The sequence below is a fragment of the Humulus lupulus genome, chromosome 8, assembly GCF_963169125.1.
Source record: "Humulus lupulus chromosome 8, drHumLupu1.1, whole genome shotgun sequence".
Classification (NCBI taxonomy): Eukaryota; Viridiplantae; Streptophyta; class Magnoliopsida; order Rosales; family Cannabaceae; genus Humulus; species Humulus lupulus.
Window position 1 is genome coordinate 64,452,441 of NC_084800.1, and position 18,926 is coordinate 64,471,366.

Consider the following 18,926-nt stretch of genomic DNA (forward strand, 5'->3'; position numbering starts at 1 on the left):
AAGTCTCCTTCTCAAAAAAAATAAATAAATAAAGTCTCACTCTATGACTTTATCTCCCTTTCCTTTGTCACGCAAGTTCACTTTGTAAAAAAAAGTATATTAAAATTTCTTTTTAACAGGAATAGACAAGAAAGTTAGGGTTTGTGTTTATGGAAATTTGTATGGTAGGGTCATTAAAAAGAGGCCTACCGATTGGACTATTTTGTATGTTTTAATTTATAAATAGTTTTCGGTGTGATATTTTTTATGATCCTGTATATCGTAGTTATTTAGAGTATCTTGTAAATTTTAAAAAAATTTTACAGTACCGAAAACTAGTTTAAAAATGAGATTGTTCTGACTAATTTTTTTATGAGTGTGGAATGTTTGAACCTAATTTTTAGCACGTTAAATTATTTGAAATTTTCTAAAAATTTGTAAGATGCTCTAAATAACTACGATATACACAATCATAAAAAAAATTACGTCGAAAATTATTCACGAATCAAAAATACAAAAGAACTCCACTGAAGCCCTACCATAGAATGTCCTATGTTTATTAACCTAAAATATTCCGTTGTTTATTATTATTATTATTATTCTAAATTCCTTATTATATTATTTATTTAACTTTTGTTCTTTTGTACCTGGTGATATATGATTTAATGAGTAGATTTTATGTATTTTCCATGCTGTTGTTACAATTTCATTTTTTGGCAAAAAAAAAGAAAAGAAAGTGTTATTTCATTTTATTTTTTAAACAAGAGTAAATAGTTGACTAGTTCTTATAACGAGGGGAACTATTTCTTATAATTTCTAAAAATAGGAAATAACAGATATTACTAACTAAAAGAAAAAGAAAATAGTTTTCTGGCAGCGGCACGTAAGAGAATAAAGATAGAAGATATTTATTTATTTTTGTAATAAAAAATCAAAATAATTTTATGGTAAAACCCACACCCAAAACCCTACGTGTTGATAATTTATCTCCACATGCCTCTAAACCCTTCTCAGTTCACTGCTCTGCTTTTCCTCTCGAGCTCATCCTCAATGAACCTCATTTCCATGGTAGCTCTCTGAGACACCGAGAGAGACAGGCACTGTGTGTAAGTTTCTCAATTCCATTCTCCCATTTCTGCAACCCAACCCAATCTTACTTTGTTTTTGTTTTTCTATTTCTATTTCTCTTTTTCATTTCTTTTGCTCTTCTTCTGTTCTCTGCAAAGTTTTTATGGCTTTCTTTGTTTTCGTTCCTCTAAGTGGGTTGGGGCTTAATTCGGAATATAAGTTGAATTATTTGCATTTGATTGAAATTTCATCATATGTAGGTGGTGATAATTCATTTGTTTATTATATTCTTTGTTTTCAAACGAATGGAAAAGAAAAGAAAAAAAAACCATTTTAGCTTTGTTTTTCCACACTTCTGGATACTGAAGTTTTAGTGCAATTATATGAGGAAATGAAGTTTTTTTTTTATTTTTAAATATTTTTTTTTCATTGGGAGTTGCAGATACCGGAAGCTGCAGTGGTAAATACCCACAAGGGGAAAATTAAATGATGGAGACAAAGAGGAAAACGCCTGTACAACTTGAAGCTCTTGACAGCATGTACCTAGGTAACAAGCTTAATCTCTCTCTCCCTAATATTTAAATACGTAAAAAAAGGATTGAATTCAAATAGAACCAATTTTGAAGTTATGTTCTCCAAGAGTAAGCTCAATTACCCAAAATGAATGTCATACTTGCAACTTACTCCTTGGTAGCTCAAATGTTCGGACATGTCTGAGATTTGAGTCCCTCATAGCAATTGTTATAGTTTCCTGGTCCCCAAATATTGTAGGGTTAGGCGGAGAGCCTAGTTTCAAAGAAAAAAAAGTGATACTTACAACTTCATGCTCAACAAAAGGCTGAACAATACATTCAAGAATCCCAATCATTCCAAGAACTCATGATATGTTGTTGTGAAGCAACAGTAGACATTTTATATATTCTCTATTGTTCTTCTATTTCTCTCCTTCCTTTGCAATTAAATACCACTACGTGCCTGTATTTTTTTTAGAATGCTTGGGTGATGCCGACAAGATTGTGCCCATTTTATACTTATGTTTTATTGTTATTATTCATTTTAAAGGAGCGAAGATAATTTTAATGTCAATAATTAAGAAAACCATAACAGGAAACATAAAAGGACAAGAGGGATAGAAGATTTCCAAAACATAAAAAAAGCACTCATTAAACCTCTGTTTTTTGTGCCAGAGCTTCCATAACAATGATGAATAGAAGACATTATACTGTGCATACTCACTTATTTAACATATGTTATTTGTGCAATGGCTTATGCCACAAGATTCTATTTTGATGTTTACCCTGAATGGTTGTAGTATCTAACATTATGATTATTGAGACAGAAAACAAATATCCTACACAAATGGAAATTGAAAACTATGCTACTACTGTGGGATTGACTTCCAAGCAGATTCAGTGTTGGTTTGTCGAGAAAAGGAGAAAGGAGAAAAGAGAAAATGTAATAACTGTATCCTCGGATTCAACTTCAACGGAGAAACATGCTGCTAGATCACGTTCTTCATCTTCCAAACACCAAAAGGCATCTGTTGCTAAGAACATAATATCCCAGGATTTGTTTGCCCCAGAGTACATTCTCAAAAGGGTCTTTCGGAAGGATGGTCCTCCCCTTGGTGTGGAATTTGATTCTCTTCCTTCAGGAAAACTATTCCATTGCAAAGGTATGCAGTAGAATCAATTCATTGCATATAGAAATATAATTGACGGCTTTCCTCTTTATGGTTGGAAATGTGATTTTTATTTTTTGTTCGATGAGCTTACTCAATTCGAAATATTACTATGGCTTTTCCATTTATTTTGAAGGTTTTTTAAGCTTAGCTTGTCTAAATCTTTCTTAACATTAAATATTGTTGATGGTCTTTCTTATGAACATTTGAGCCTCTGTTGCAAAAACTCCCCTAATGTATTGGCAATTGGTGCTTAGCTACTTGCTAGTTTTATTTGTCAACTTCTAGCCTAGAACGTTTTCTTTTTGTACGAGTCCTGATCTTTTGTTCTGCTTTTTATTTCTGTAGAATGTGTTGTTTGAAGATATTATTTTTGCCAGTTGTACCATAATATAAATTAGTCTGCTTATGAATAGTAAAACAGAGAGTATAATTCTGGATACTTTTCAAGTCCATGTCTTCATGTGGTTTAATGATTATTTGTATTGATTTTTTTTATTTATTTCAATATGCCTTTAGATTTTGGATATGTTTTCACACGCATCTCGATCTTCTGTTGTTGTTCTCTTAGATCCTGAAATTTTATATTCTTCTTGCAAAGAGAGCCAGAGAGCGACTAAAAGGACAAAGGTACCTGAGAAAATAAATTTCAGATAGCCTTTTCTTTTGATTATTTTTGTTTGTACATTTGGCTAAGGCCATAGGTTTTCTCTTGGGAGTAAACGAACCTCTTGAACTTTTGAATATTCATTTGTGCTCCTTACTTCTTCCTTTATTTGGTGCCAGTTTTCCTCTTTTTTTTAACGTGCACTATGATCTCAATTAGGTTTCCAAGCATGCTGTCATAAATACGATTTGTAATGGCAATAATGCACCATCAAAGAAGCATGGTATGGGTAAAGGTTTAATGACAGCATGGCGGGCAATTAACCCTCATGCTGGAGATAATCCTACCAGCATCGATTGTGCCAACGAAGAAACGGGACCATCAATTTCAAAATCCGGGTCACAAAATCCACAAATTCAAGTTAGAAAACCAAAAAAACAAAAAATTCTTACTGTAAGTCATTTAGACTGTGTTTGATTGAGGGTTAATAGATTGGTTATTTTTCGAAGTTTATTTGAATTGAATTTGAAAAAAGTTTACAAGTAGACTGAAAGGTTGGTTGCTCATTTAGATACAGGGAAGGCTAAGGAACAAATTACAAGAGAAGAAGAAGAAACATTCTGTTAAAAGAAGAGAGGTAATTACTATTTGTTATTGACTGCGATCTATATATTCCCAAGCTCGCAACTAGTGCTATACATAACATGTTGTTACATCCCAGGTGGAATCTTTCAAAGATGCAAATCAGAAGCCAGCGGGCAAAACAAAATGTGATCTTGCTTTGAGGGGAGGACATTCTCAAGAAAACTTTAATCTGATTTCTATGCTCATGGATGATGAAGAGCTGGAGGGGAGAGAATTACAAGCAGTATCAAATAGACCAGGGTGTTCTGGTCATTTTACTACTGGACTTCAAGGTTGCTCACTTTACAAAATTGGTTTTGTAGAAAGAGTTCAAAATTCTGTTTCCTATCTATCATTTGCTGTTTATGTATTTGGATCAGTTTTTCAGAAAACTACTTAATTGGAAATTTTACCACTTATTTTAAAAGTTTAATCTTTGATTCTTTTGATACGGACAGTTCCTTACAATTGTATTCTAGCAAAGTGGTCTTGAGTTTAAATTCATGAAACAAAATTATACTTTCCAATTAAAGCTAGGGTTCAGTAGTGTGATACATATTAACCTGTCTGTTTTCTTTTTTTTCTCTTGAATCATGATTATGAAATATCTAAGTAGACTTTGTTTTCATCTTTCAGATCTGTTGGTAAAGTTTCCACCAAATTCTGTAAAGATGAAGCAACCTTTCAGTATGCAACCTTGGGATTCATCTCCAGAGATTGTCAAGAAGCTTTTTAAGGTACAAATTTACCAAAGATTCTGCTGTTACCTTATTTAATGAAGTCCTCAGTTAGAAGCATAATGCAATGTATTTGGTAGATGCTAGATATCCTCTCATTTGGTTTTTTTTTGCATGTTTTGACGTTTTTATAATTATCAATATGCTCATGAAAAAAGATTGTTGTGTTAGTTAATACTGTTTTATAATCCTTCTGATAGTCTGACTCTGTTTAATTTTGCAGATTGTTCTTATTATTGTCACTTGGTATGTGTGTAAAATACAAGAGCTGTAATAAAATAATGATTCAACGTGGCTTAAAATCAATAAAATCATTGAAGAAATTAATCAAATAAGTCTAATTATGGATACAGAATCTTGTAATAAAATATTTTTCTCTTCAAATGTTTGTAGTTACTAATGTGTCATTTTTTGTTAGCTCTATATAGTTCCTGGATCATGCCTCATTCTTTTGTGTTTGTTGGCCCTGACAATCTAGAAATTAGATGTGAAAAAACTTCCAAGCTATCTTTATCTATAGGCTGTGTAGCAGCTTTCAGTTTCTAAAGGTTGCTTCAGGTATATTATTTCATTTAACTTGATTACATTCAGGCCTTACATACAGAATTTTTTCTACCCCATAAAAATTAATCAGGCCTGTACTTTGGTAGAGAACGGTTTGTGCATATATGATGCCCTATATCTCTTCCATCATATTTTTGTTGATTCACTCAACTCTGCCCATTTTGTTTTTTCATGTTAGGAAACAAAAGTTGTTAACAAGGTTTGGTCAGGGGTTGAATTTCTTTATGTGAAGTGTATTTTACTGATTACAATGTTTTCTTGCATCATTGGAACCTTTGTATGTTATTTGCCAATAACACTGTTTCTGACTGATAGAAGATTTATCATCCTAATTTTTTTTCTCTATTGTGAAATGCTGCTCTCCACCCCACCATTTCTCTTCTCCATGTGTTTTGAAATGGCAATATATTAAGGCATTTAGTTGAGACAATTACCTATCATTGGCATTAATCTTAAAACATGTGTTGACTTCTGTTGGCAGGTTTTCCATTTCCTCTATACTTACTCTCTTGTCATTGATGTCTGCCCATTCACCCTTGATGAGTTTGCTCAAGCATTTCATGACAAGGTTTTATTTCATCTTTAATCTGACTTTACTTTCCTTCTGTTTAACATTTTGTTTTCTCTTTTTGATCTTACCTCTTTTGATTTGAGTTCTTTCAGTGCTATAATATGTTCTCTAACATGCCTTTCAGGATTCCTTGTTGCTTGGGAAAATTCATGTGGCCCTTTTGAAGCATCTTCTATCTGATATTGAAGTGGAGCTCAACAACGAATCTTTGCCTCATCAGAGTAAATCTTGCAATTATCTTGCATTGCTTCACATGGTAAGTTAAAAAATACATACACTCACACTCACATTAGAGGGTTGTAAACTTTAGAAGTGAACTTTTTGCACTGAGATTGGAAGTTTAGTGCTATTTTATTTGAGTGCTTGTTGACATTGGCAGCATTGGAATCTAAAAGTATTTACTTTGAAATCCATATGTGTGTGTATATATATATATATGCTCAAATTCTGTCCAACGGCAGCAGAACTTTACACTCTAAAAGATGTGGTGCATTGTCAAGACTACACAAAACTTTTCATATGAATATTCATGCAAGTTTATTGTTTATCTTTGTTTATGATAAAACCAAATAGATGCAATCAATATTTAGGCTTCTTGATCAATGATTTTGCAGGTGGAAAATCAAGATTTTTCTTTGGAGTTCTGGGCGAGATCACTAAATCCTCTAACCTGGACAGAAATACTGCGCCAAATATTGGTTGCTTCTGGTTTTGGTTCAAAACAAAGTTCCATTCGAAGGGAAACCAACAACAAGGTATTCAAACATTTAATGATAGTGGCACTGATAAAGCTTCATGATGGATCTAGTAGACTGATATGCATACTTATATTATTTTTTTATGCTTGCAAATTGATTTTGCATGGCATCCCACATATGCATTATATGGTATTTTCTCTGCTTATTTGCTTCATAAATGTGAACCTAATACTTTGAAAACATAACTGTTCTCCAGTTGACCTAAAGTGTAACTGATTTAGAATCAGTTAATTCTACAATGTTTGATAGATTAATGTCACATAAAATTCTTATTACATCTTTCTAAGATCACTACTGAATAATACCAAAAGGTTGGTGGAGTGAAAGCATATTTACATGATTGGAAGGAAAAAATATTAGAACCTGTTTTGGAGTTTACTTTACCACTTTGGAATCAACTTCTCCTTGGCCCACACCAATTTCAGCAATCAAGGATGGAATTTCCCCAAAAATGTAATTTACTTGAAATACTAAATTAATATCAAATTACTAACAATGACTGTCTTCTGTGAGGCAATCATTACCTTTTTCCTCTCCAATTTTGCCTTCCTGCATGATGCTCAATCAATCTGGAAAACTGTGGTAGCTATTATCCTCGTCAATATTAATAACCATATTGTTATAGTTTTGTTACTGCAAAACTTTTTTTTTAATGCCAATATGTGTTGTTGCGTAGCTTTGAAAGTTCATACTAGTGCATCCAGATTTTGTCATCATTTATGGGCTTGCTGCATCAATATTTAGGGACTAGGGACTTTTCATGAAGGTTTCTTTATTTTATCGAATGGGTTTGTTTTCTACTTCTAGTAAGGTCCAAGTAATGGGTGGTTCTATGAGTGCTTAATGTAATGATTTACATCTTTTTCTGATTTACTTGGGAATTGGTGTCCTTGGTTGTTTTTCTAAGATGATAACTTATTATCTGCAATAACTTTTGTACTTTCATTTCATCTAAATAATAGAAGTCCATGTTTCCACAGGAAGTGCATCTTATGGTGAAGTACGGTCTACGTCCTGCCACTTTGAAGGGTGCATTATTTCGAATTTTGCTAGAACAAGGAAACAATGGATTGAAAGTTTCTGACATGGCAAAGTCTTTTCCAGTAAGTTACTCAAATGTCAATAATATTTCTTCCGAGGAAAGATGAAAGCAGTTGAACATGTTGTTTTTCTGCCGTTCTCCTTTTATCGGTTATATAATATAGAAAAACATTCAACTTATATCAGCAATGAATTTTGTTTTGTCTTGAAGATTGTTGATTTAAAACTGGCCGGCACTACTGAGGAATTGGAGTGTTTAATATGTTCAATGTTATCAAGTGACATAACTTTGTTTGAAAAGATCTCGCCGACCACATACCGTCTACGGATAAACTCTATCCTTAAGAAAGTAGAGGAACTACAGTCAGATACTGAAGACTCTGGAGCAGTTGATGATGGCCTCAGTGAGAGTGATGCATATAGTAGCGATGAAGATTCAAGATGTGATGCAGAAGATTCCACTCTTATAGAAGTGAAGAAATTAAACAACCAAAAAAATCAAAATGGCTTATTAAACTATTACACTGAAATTGATGAGAGCCATACTGGTGAATCATGGCTGTTAGGACTGATGGAAGGTGAATATTCAGATTTAAGCATTGAAGAAAAGTTGAATGTCCTGGTAGCTTTAATCGATCTGCTTCGTGAAGGATCTAGCATCAGAATAGAGGTAATCACAGATCATCTGGCATGGTCATCCCATGAATAACATGCAATGATTGTATAGTAATTTGGCGATGGAAGTTAGTTGCTTCTTCTTCCAATAATTTGACTAGGATTGGTTTGGTTAAAATCTATAAATTGATTGGCTCTCAAATCAGACTCATAATTTTAATTCAGCTAAGCCTTCAGTAGCAGATGGAGAAAAAACAGCTGACAAATTTACTTCTGAAATTTGTCTTCTTTTTTTTGCATCTTTATACTTCACTTTAATTCTGATTCGTAACATTTCTGTCCACGATTTTGAATAAGCAGTTGCTCATGCAGAAAACCTCTCTCAGACTTATAACTTTATTATTATTTTTTTTAAATAATTAAAAACAGGAACCTCCAAAAACTATTGCTGAATGTGTACCTAGTATCCATTATACTAGTTCGGGAGGAAAAATTAAGAGGTCATCAGCTAAGCGTCAAAACCTGCTAGTTTCATCTTGGGGACATCTTGGACAATTACAGGGCATAAAAGAAGCTTATGCCTACTGGAACTATCATGCAATAGATTCATCTGCATCAATCTCAAAGTTTTATGAGAGACCCTACAAGGAAAAAGATGCAAAAGATATAGAAATGTGGGTTGGTCTACATCCCATGCAATCTGTCTTTTTGGGGTCTGATCGTAGGTACAATAGATACTGGCTATTCTTAGGTCCCTGTGATGCAAATGATCCAGGCCATAGGAGGGTTTATTTTGAATCTTCTGAGGATGGTCATTGGGAGGTGATTGATACAAAAGAGGTGATGTTCCAGCTCTCCTTTGTTTTCTTTTGGTGTGTGTTTCTGACTATTTTATTGTCAAAAAAAATCATTTTCTCATCCACACTCACGCGCACACACACACAAAAGTTTTTTGTAGCTGCTTCAATTTTTCTGTTCTTGATTTTACATATATATTGTACGAGGAATTCTCCTATAGGAGCTTCCTACTGGTAGGGCTCTCAGTGTTCTGGACTCGTGAACAGTTTTCGACGCGATTTTTTTTTATGACCGTGTATATTGTAACTATTTAGAGCATCCTGCAAATTTTCAGAAAATTCCAAATAATTTACAGTACCGAAAAATAGGTTCAAACATGTTGCACGCGTGACTAATTTTTTTTATGCGCGTGTAAAACAACATATTTGAACCTAGTTTTTGGATTTTCGGTACTATAAGCTATTCGGAATTTTCTGAAAAATTGCAAGATGCTCTAAATAGCTACAATATACACGGTCATAACAAAAAATTCGTGCCGAAAACTGTTCACGGGTCGAGAAACATAGGGCTAAAAGTGAAGCCCTTATAGAAGAATTGTCTTATATTTTATTATTTGAAATATTGCATGATAAACATTATGTATCTACATGGATTAATGTAATTGATCAATAATTTATGTTTCTCCATATGGCTGTCAAGTGCAGGCTTTGTGTGCCTTGTTAGAAGTTTTGGATGACAGAGGTAAACGAGAGGCTCTACTTATTGAATCTTTGGAGAAACGGCAAGCATGTCTATGTGAAACAATGTCTAGTGGAATGGTAAACAGTAATGTTAGTGGACATTTGACTCAATCTGACCTGACTATCATTCGGGAAGACAGTTATTCTCCATTGTCTGATGTAGAGAACAATCTGACCTTGACTGATGTCATGTGTGATTCCTTGCCTTCATCTGGGGCCATAGTTATAGATGTCCGAAATAAGGGAGAAGAACAAAAACAAAAGTGGATCCGTCTTCAAGCATTTGATTCCTGGATCTGGAGTAAATTCTATTTGTGTCTTAATGCTGTAAAACATGGTAAAAGGTCATATTTTGATTCGCTTACCAGATGTGAATGCTGTCATGATTTGTTTTGGAGAGATGAGAAGCACTGCAGATTATGCCATACCACATTTGAAGTTGATTTTGATCAAGAAGAGAGATATGCTATCCATATAGCCACATGTAGGGATAATGAAGTTACTGATATGTTTCCAAAAGTCCTCTCATCGCAGCTCCAGTCACTTAAAGCTGCAATTTATGCAATTGAGGTATTTAGCTTTTTATATGCTACTTATATGTTATATCATATATTTTTGTGCTGGGTTGTGGGTGGTACCATGTGCCCCTTCATCACAATCCTTGTTTGATTTGGCCCACAGAAATTAATATTTCCACTTTTATGTAAGATTGCTTATGAAGTGATTTACTTGACCTAGGTGAGTTCTGCTTTGTAGAAGTATCGGAACCTAAGGTATAAGAAAAGTGTCATGCGTGACTAAGAATGTTAATAAATAAGAATCAAACTAGAGTAAATTAGAGAGGTGTTGGCAAAAATTTGTGATTATATTGTAATAATATCTTTATTTCCATTACATCTAGGCAAAGAATTTACACTCCTACCAGACTACTTTTTAGTTTATGTTTTTTTATTGTAGTCCTTGTATGATTTTGCCCCCATTAATTGAATTTTTTATACCCGATGTTGTTTAGAGATTTCTCTTTTCAGGAATTTCTTAGGAAATATTTGTCAATGGTTTTTTGCCATTGTTGGTGGAAAAATTGCTGAATTCCAGCAACAATTGAAACTTTATTTGCTTGTAACTTATATAGAAGTGAAACTTGGATTCATTAAGACTCTTACTGTACATTAACTAGATGCCCAATAGATATATAAATTATGATAACTGGGTAGAATCATTGGAGTAGTGGTGATTGGGTTCATGATACAGAATGACTTCTGTTAGTTACATATGGATTCCATGCATTTTACCTATATTCATTAATAGTTTGATCCCATAAGGTCAGAGGTTCAACTCTCTCTTGAGTACCTATGTAGTCATTGTTATACTTTCCTGTTTCTCAAATTTTGTAGGTAAGACAAGGAGCTATTTAAAAAATAATAAAAAAAAAAGAATAATTGTTTCATCCTCCTCATTCATTATTGCAGTCTGTTATGCCTGAAGACGCTTTAATTGGTGCTTGGACAAAATCTGCCCACAAGTTATGGGTCAAACGGCTCAGACGCACCTCGTCTTTGCAAGAGCTTATGCAGGTAATCTGCCTTTCATTTATCTATTCCTTTTTATGCTTTTTATTTTCTCAAAGAAAATTTTATTTGAAAATATTTTTGTAACACAAACACCTTGAGATAGAAAGCTAATTTTTCTCAGTATGCATGGTTAGTAAATAGTAAGGTCTATTTGAAAATTTCAATTCTCTAAGCTGCTCATTTTTATTCTATTTATTTTCATCTTGCAGGTTCTTACAGATTTTATTGGTGCCATCCATGAAAATTGGTTGTGTCAATGCAATGTCTTGCCGGGCTCTTATGATGGTGAAGAAATAATTGCATGCTTCACAACTTTGCCTCAAACCACATCTGCAGTTGCACTCTGGTTGGTGAAATTAGATGCCTTAGTTACTCCGTCCAAGGAAAGAGGTCATTCTGGAAAAATAGCTAATTATCAAAAGTAAAGGTATTGTCTATTTGTTCAATCATACTATCTAATATGGCATTTGAAACATCATAAACTTATCGAATGTGGGCATTTCTGCTCTCTTGTTCAGAACTTTTTAGTCGGCCATTCTTATTATCGTCTTCTTTGATGATTAGGGGTACAGTCCTTGTAAAGATTCTTTTGTTGGATGATATCAACTAAAAAATCTCAATAGACTAGGATTCAGTGTGAGATATATCATGTGAAAAGATCTTTCAAAGATTTGTTAAGTAATAGTAGTATTTTTGGAAGACTAGTTGTTTTGACAGTCCACTCTGATGTCCTTTATCAGAACAACTACATGTTTATTATCTTGACATTTATTCTCAACCTGAAATGCTTTCTTTTTCTAATATGTAAGATAATCATGGTCTGAATGAGGTACTCTACCTCTGGTAACGAACTTATGAAGGTGGGAAGCTTTGAATCCATAGTTGAGCTGTGCAGGACGGGAGCATACTCTACCTATTTTGTGTTGAGGAAAACAACCGGCTGTTGAAATCCAAAGAAGGGCGCTGACAATACCTTCTTATTGTTTTCAAGCTATTGAGTGGTTAGATGTACAGAATTTAGGACACTTAAAAAGACTATTTTGTGGCATTTATCAAGAGCCCTCCTTTTCTTGGGTAAGTTTACTCTTTTACGTGCTCTGATCAGATTTCATGTCTGAGCTCTTATTAATACTACATACATTCTCTGTATGGAGGAAATAAATTTTGTTCAGTGTACAGTCTAAAAGAAGAAAAAGGTTTTTGTGCTTTGTCAAATTTCTGCACATCTCACTCAATTTGAAAATAAATATAATGTATTACTCATATATTATATTTCTTAGCGTAAAAAGTCTGTTCTGTATTGTAAATTTACCTTTCGGCTTCTGGGAATATGATCCAAGTCCGAGCATCCTATTATATGATTTGCTATCTTCTGCTTTCTAGCAAAAGGGGTAAAAAATGTATTGGTAACTTAGAATTACACTCTCAAGTAGGGCTAGTTACATTTATATACTATCTATTTTGCTATTATTTTTGGATTGAAAGTGACAAATTTACCTTAGCACTAATATACTTGTTACTAATGCAGAGCAAAAATGTATTAGCATTTATATACTTATTATTTTTGGATTTATTACTAATGTATGACTAATAATCCATAACGTCCAATTTACGATATTAAGGTTCATATCACCTTTTAGGTTTGCTGGTAGACCACAACTATTATATTTTTTTGGTTTACTAATAAATCAGTTTATTGGTGTTAGTCATTTAGAGTGTTCATTTAAAGTAATAATTGTTGACTGCGTTTTTAGCCAACGACGTGAGAACGTCAATAACGACAAGCCTTCAAGAGAAATAAAAACGACAACAAACGGTATAAACAAGAAAAGTAAATAATACAGGAGATTTTTATAGTGGTTCAGCCTCGTACTCAAGATCAGAGTTGTGATTTATAGATCAGACAAGCCCCGTACTCAAGATCGGTAATAGCCCAATCCAGTTAGAGTTGTGATTTATAGATCCGTACTCAAGATCAGATGGACTGAGCCCACTGAGTTTCTTCAGTACAGATTGCAAAAATACAAGAATTCTCTCTTATCTCAGCACTTTCTCTCTCTAGAATAGACAGACCCAATTTTCTCTCTCTAGAAAGAAAAAGCGGAAGAAGCCCCTCTCTCATCCCATAAGCTCTCTATTTATAGGTCTGGGATCCTCAACTGATATCTCCTTATGATAGGGATATTTTATTATATTTATTACATTTAAACATTCAAAATTCGAAATGTAACAAACCCCCATTTGTGGGAAGAATGAGAGATTCCCGCGTATGTTGTTGAAGCTGTCTCTGGGAATCTTGACTTAGTCTCCTCTAGCTAGTTGATCCACCTCCTACTGACCACTCATGCAAGTGTTGGTTGGACGTGCATGGTGGTAGGATATGTTTTCGTGGGTTAAACGTGCATGGTGGTAGGACATGCACTTCTCTCCTCTAACATGACACTCTCCTCTAGCATGCCATGTTCCTCCTTGAACCAATCTCCTTGGCCCGAGGCAACCTCCTTGGCACCTCACCTTGGACAACATTGAGGCAACCTCCTCCATAACATCTCACCTTGGACAAGATCAAGGCATTCTCCTTTAGCATCTCCCAAACATGTCCGATCGAACATTGTATAGGCTCTCCTTATCAAAATCTAAGTCTCCTTCCTCTTGCATGAGACTCCTCCTCCTTAGCTACTTACCTTGGACACGTTCGAGCCAACACTTAGGAAACCTTGGGAGGCTTGCCTCCTACACACCCTTGGGGTCTCCTAAGACCACTCCCTTGGGGTCTCCTAGGACCACATCCTCCTTGGGGTCTCCTAGGACCACTCCCCTTAGCTCTCCTAGAATGCATTCTCCTTAGCCCCTTAGGATGCATTCTCCAATTTTTGGGTATAACAATAATATATTTAACTAATATTTATATTTTAAAGATTATAATTTAATCTGAATGTTCATAGAATCGTGAATACCCTAATTATGTTTGATTTATATACATCTACTAATATTAACAATATAGATTTATAGATTAAGTCGGATAATTTTCTGGTGCAATGAAATTTTAATCTAATTTTTTTTATACAATAGTGTACGTTACAAGGGACTTTACATAAATTTTCTAGAAATTATTTAAGGTATCAAAATAAGAATTCAAACAATTTGTTGTATACCTATTTATTTGAGATATGATATCGATAAATTCTAAAATCTTGTGAGAGGTCCCGATGACTATTATAAATATCGTTATATAAAAAATTTAGGTTAAAATTTCTTCAAATGCCGAAACAAAAAAGAATACATTGGTATATCCCTATTTAGGGGTTACGTCGGTAAAATCTTCTAGACTATATATTTTAGCATACTAAAAAATATGTTTATGTTTAGTTCATTATTTAAAAAGGTTATAACACTATATTACTGTTAAAAAGCGGTTTAAAGTGAAAAAGAAAAACTGGGGGACAATTATTGTATTTTGGTTAAACTAGACAATTCATTTTTAATTTTTGAAGGGTGAATGTCTAATATTAATCTACAAATAAATTATTCTCCCATCGTCTTCATCATCTTCTTCTTCTTCTTCTGTTTTCTTGAATGGCCAATCACTGCCAACGTCGACACATGCTACCAAGATGTGGTTGTTAGCCACTGAAACCCCCTTCTGTCATCCCATTTGTTGCCAACCACCATGGGTGGAAAAGATGTAATTTTGTTTAGTGTTGAACGAAAAAAATTTAATTACTATTATTTATATACAATTATTTCTTTTTAAAGGCTGAAAGGAAATAATTGATTATTAAAATAATAATAATAATAATACTAAAAAAAGAAATGGTCAGTCAAATTGAGAGCAAAATTAGGAGACTCTCTACTCTCTTAACTGCCCACTCCACCTATTTTTTCTCACCCATTAAGTTACATGGGTTGAGAAGTTAAAAAAAATAAATTTTAAAAAAAATAAATAGGCTCTATAAATAAGAAGAGTTGAGAACAAAAAAAAAAAAAGGAACCGACACTTTGAAAAAATCTGGGAAAGAGAGAGAGAGAGACATTTTGCATCAGAAAAAGAAACAGAGAGAAAAAAAAATCAAGAGACAATATTTCTTCAAATTGCTCAAGTTTCACAGGTAAATATTAATCCCTAAATTTCTTTTTCTCTATCCCTAAATTTCTTTTTCTTCCTAAGCTTTCTCTTGCTCTATGATGGAATGCACTAATTTCTTTCTCTTCATCTAACATGGAATGTACCCATTCCACTCTCAAACAAAAAAATAATGGATGCACTCATCCAAAAATCTATGGAATGCACTCATTCCGTCCCAAAAATTAATGGATGCACTCATTCCACTACAAATCTATGGAATGCACTCATTCCGTTCCAAATCTATAGAATGCACTCATTCTGCCCTTCATTTATTTTTCTTTAAAATAAAGTTGTACTGTTATGCTGTCAGAATTATCTTAAAAAAAATGTTAATTTTGATTGAGAACAGTAAAATCAAAGAAAGTACAAATTTGGCCTAAACCAAATACCTTGTCGAAATCTGAAATCAAAATAATTGCTTGAGTTAATTTCTTTGTTTTAAGCAAACAAAGTACAAATTAATTGATAAAAAAAAGCATTCACGGTGACCACGATGTTTGGTAGGCCAATCTGAATGAATATGAGCATCTATATATATATATATATATATATTAAATCATTACATGTCACAGTAAAAAAAAAAAAAAGAAGGCTTTATAATGATCCAAAGCCACTCTCCATGACTGACGGAAAAAAAACGGTGCAAAAAAGTGAAGTTATAAAATCAAACCAAGAAATATGTTATGTGTGCTTTAAAAGAAAAAGAAAAGAAGATTAAATATGTCCGAATCATAGCATAGAAGGGGACACAATCTTGGTCAAAGAAAAAATTCAACTTTGAAGGAATGATGATGTGCTTTTCAACATATGCTCAGTAAGTATTCATCCATATGTATGAACAATGAATTGCATATGTATACAAACAGTGCCTACAAAATCCAAAAGGGCACAAACGAAAAGGTCAAAAAAGACCAAATGTGTATTGCACTATATATGTTCCATGAAAAAAATAATATCAGTGACATATATTATGCTTATACTCCAAAGTTAAGAAACGAAAAGGGAATGTATAAAGGGCTAAAGACTGAATGCTTTAAACAAAACATATCATTCAAAAGTCATTCATGATCAAATATAATATATATACATATTTATATTTATATATATAATCACACAAGAAAGATTGTACTTAATATATATATATATATATGTATATGTATTGAAAATGATTCAAAATCAAACCACTTCCTCGACCAAAAGGGAAAATAGCATACATGAGGAAAAGATGAAAGAGATCTGATCAGGATCCTTTGACGATCTAATCATATATAAGTATATATATATATATATATATGTACGAATAAGATTAGACAAAAACTGAGAAACGAGACCTCAAAATAAATTTCAAGTCAAAGAAAAAAAAAATGTGTATCATGCATATACAACATATACATATAAAGGGGCTTACCTCCAAAAAAAATGTGTGTATGCTCTGTTTTATCTCTGTAAGTCTATTAAATAGACTCAGAGATATATCTAATAATCAAATAATATATAATAAAAATATCTTGAATTCAAAACCAAATTTAAATTCGAATTTAAGATATTTACATTATTTGATAAAGTCAAAATATAAAACTGTAAGATTTTATCTCAAAATTTTAAATTCAAATTTTAAAAAAAAAAATAAAATTTAAATTTTAAAATAATGATATTACGTGATATAAATTTTTTAGATTATTCTCCACAAATTTTTGGAATAATCAATCAAAATATTGGTCAAATAATCTCTTTATATATAAAATAAATTATTAAAAATATATATATAAAGAGATTTCAAGACATGAAATTATCACAAAAATGATAAAATTCTAAAACCATGCGAAATGGTATGAAATTTCCAAATCCCAAATGAGCTCATCAAAATCAATTCAAAATGACGAAATATCATTCCAAAATTTCAAAGAGGTCATTAACCTCACAAAAGCTCAATAATGGTAATTTTACCTCCAAATTAAACGTGCACTAAAATTTAAAAGCCATAATAAATGGTATCTCAAAAAGGGGTCATTCACCTCTTAATTATCCCAAATCTTTGAAAATACCGGAACTACGTTAGACTTGATTCCTAAAAAGGGATACGTAGGCAACTTAGTTGTTAAGACTAAGTGCAGTCGCCAATACCGCAAAATGGTATAAAAACACAAATCTCAAAATTCTATAAAAGGTCATCCACTTATGAATTTTTCCAAATTTTCAAATGGCAAAGAATTCCCGAAAATTGTCATATACCGGAATTCTTATATTCAAATTCTAAAATATCTCAATCTGAACTACAAGTGGCTTGATCCTTCACAAAGAAAGGTATGTAGGCAACTCAGTTAGCCAAAAGTACTGAGTTCAGCTGCAATTCCAAATTCATCACAGTTCTCCCTAAATTATTTAAAATTATTTAATATCATTGTAATTGGAATTAAAGGGTATTTCCTTTAAATAAAATGATTGTAATTAAGAGGTTATTCTTATAATCTTGGATGGGTTGAACTTAAATAAATAAAATCTTATGCTATAAATTTCGCATAGGTGAAATTGTGTTTCGCATTTATTTTTTATTTTCTAAATATGAAATTTTTGCTTAACATAATTTTTTCTGTAGGCAACTCAGTTAGCCAAAAGTACTGAGTTTAGCTGCAATTCCAAATTCATCTCAGTTCTCCCTAAATTATTTCAAATTATTTAATATCATCGTAATTGGAATCAAATGGTATTTCCTTTAAATAAAAGGATTGTAATTAAGAGGTTATTCTTATAATTTCGGATGGATGGGTCGAACTTAAATAAATAAAATCTTATGCTATAAATTTAGCATAGGTGAAATTGTATTTCACATTTATTTTTTTTATTTTCTAAATATAAAATATTTGCTTAACATTTAGTATGTGATATTTTCTTTTGAAAACTTTCGTTCGTATCTATTTATAATTTTGTTACTTCACATTTTTATAAAAAGAAATTTATGCTTTTGTTAAGAAAAAAGTACATTATTTTCATGATTATTTTTCCAACTATATTTTTCAAATTTTTTTAATTTATTACCACTTATCTAAAAAAAAATTATATTTTCATCTAAATTTGGAAAATTTACACAAATTACCAAAATTGACACATTTATTTCATTTTTACTTTTTTTACTATTTTGCTTTATCTTTTGTACTATTTTTATAATTTGAAATTTACAAAAATACTATTTGCTTACTAACACACATTTCTCACATTTCCATCACTTTATGATGTCACATATATTCTAATTGCTTCTACACATTTCCCTGTCTCTTATTGTTGACTATTCTTATTCTCAAACTTCCACTTTATTGTTTATTATTATTATTATGATAATGTGTTGAATGTAATTTAATAAAATAATGTGATATTTTAAGAAAAGACAGTTTTCAACCGCTAGCAAGTGAAAATGACAACCTACCTACTTCTTCTTCCTACACCTTTTA

The 18,926-nt window shown here is 32.3% G+C and overlaps 1 protein-coding gene across 2 annotated transcripts; it reads left to right on the forward strand.

Annotated features, from left to right (window-relative positions):
• Positions 1 to 927: 927 nt before the first annotated feature.
• On the forward strand, positions 928 to 12,715 carry LOC133797547 (homeobox-DDT domain protein RLT3). Of its 2 annotated transcripts, none has more exons than XM_062235477.1 (18): positions 928 to 1,085; positions 1,490 to 1,594; positions 2,387 to 2,722; positions 3,300 to 3,358; positions 3,555 to 3,788; positions 3,907 to 3,972; positions 4,057 to 4,252; positions 4,596 to 4,696; positions 5,742 to 5,828; positions 5,956 to 6,087; positions 6,446 to 6,586; positions 7,570 to 7,692; positions 7,842 to 8,300; positions 8,675 to 9,085; positions 9,748 to 10,353; positions 11,253 to 11,357; positions 11,564 to 11,781; positions 12,164 to 12,715. In XM_062235477.1, the coding sequence occupies exons 2-17, from the start codon at positions 1,534 to 1,536 to the stop codon at positions 11,777 to 11,779; spliced, it is 3,333 nt and encodes a 1,110-aa protein (XP_062091461.1). In that variant the 5' UTR covers positions 928 to 1,085; positions 1,490 to 1,533; the 3' UTR covers positions 11,780 to 11,781; positions 12,164 to 12,715. The 2 variants fall into 2 exon arrangements, with proteins under 2 accessions (XP_062091461.1, XP_062091462.1); XM_062235478.1 differs by having other exon boundaries at positions 12,215 to 12,715.
• Positions 12,716 to 18,926: the final 6,211 nt, after the last annotated feature.

Coding starts and splice junctions, on each gene's coding strand:
- LOC133797547 (XM_062235477.1), top strand. CDS start 1,534: ATGATGGAGACAAAGAGGAAAACGCCTGTACAACTTGAAGCTCTTGAC. Junction 2,723..3,299: donor AAAACTATTCCATTGCAAAG/GTATGCAGTAGA, acceptor TTGTTCTCTTAG/ATCCTGAAATTTTATATTCT. Junction 11,358..11,563: donor CTTTGCAAGAGCTTATGCAG/GTAATCTGCCTT, acceptor TTCATCTTGCAG/GTTCTTACAGATTTTATTGG.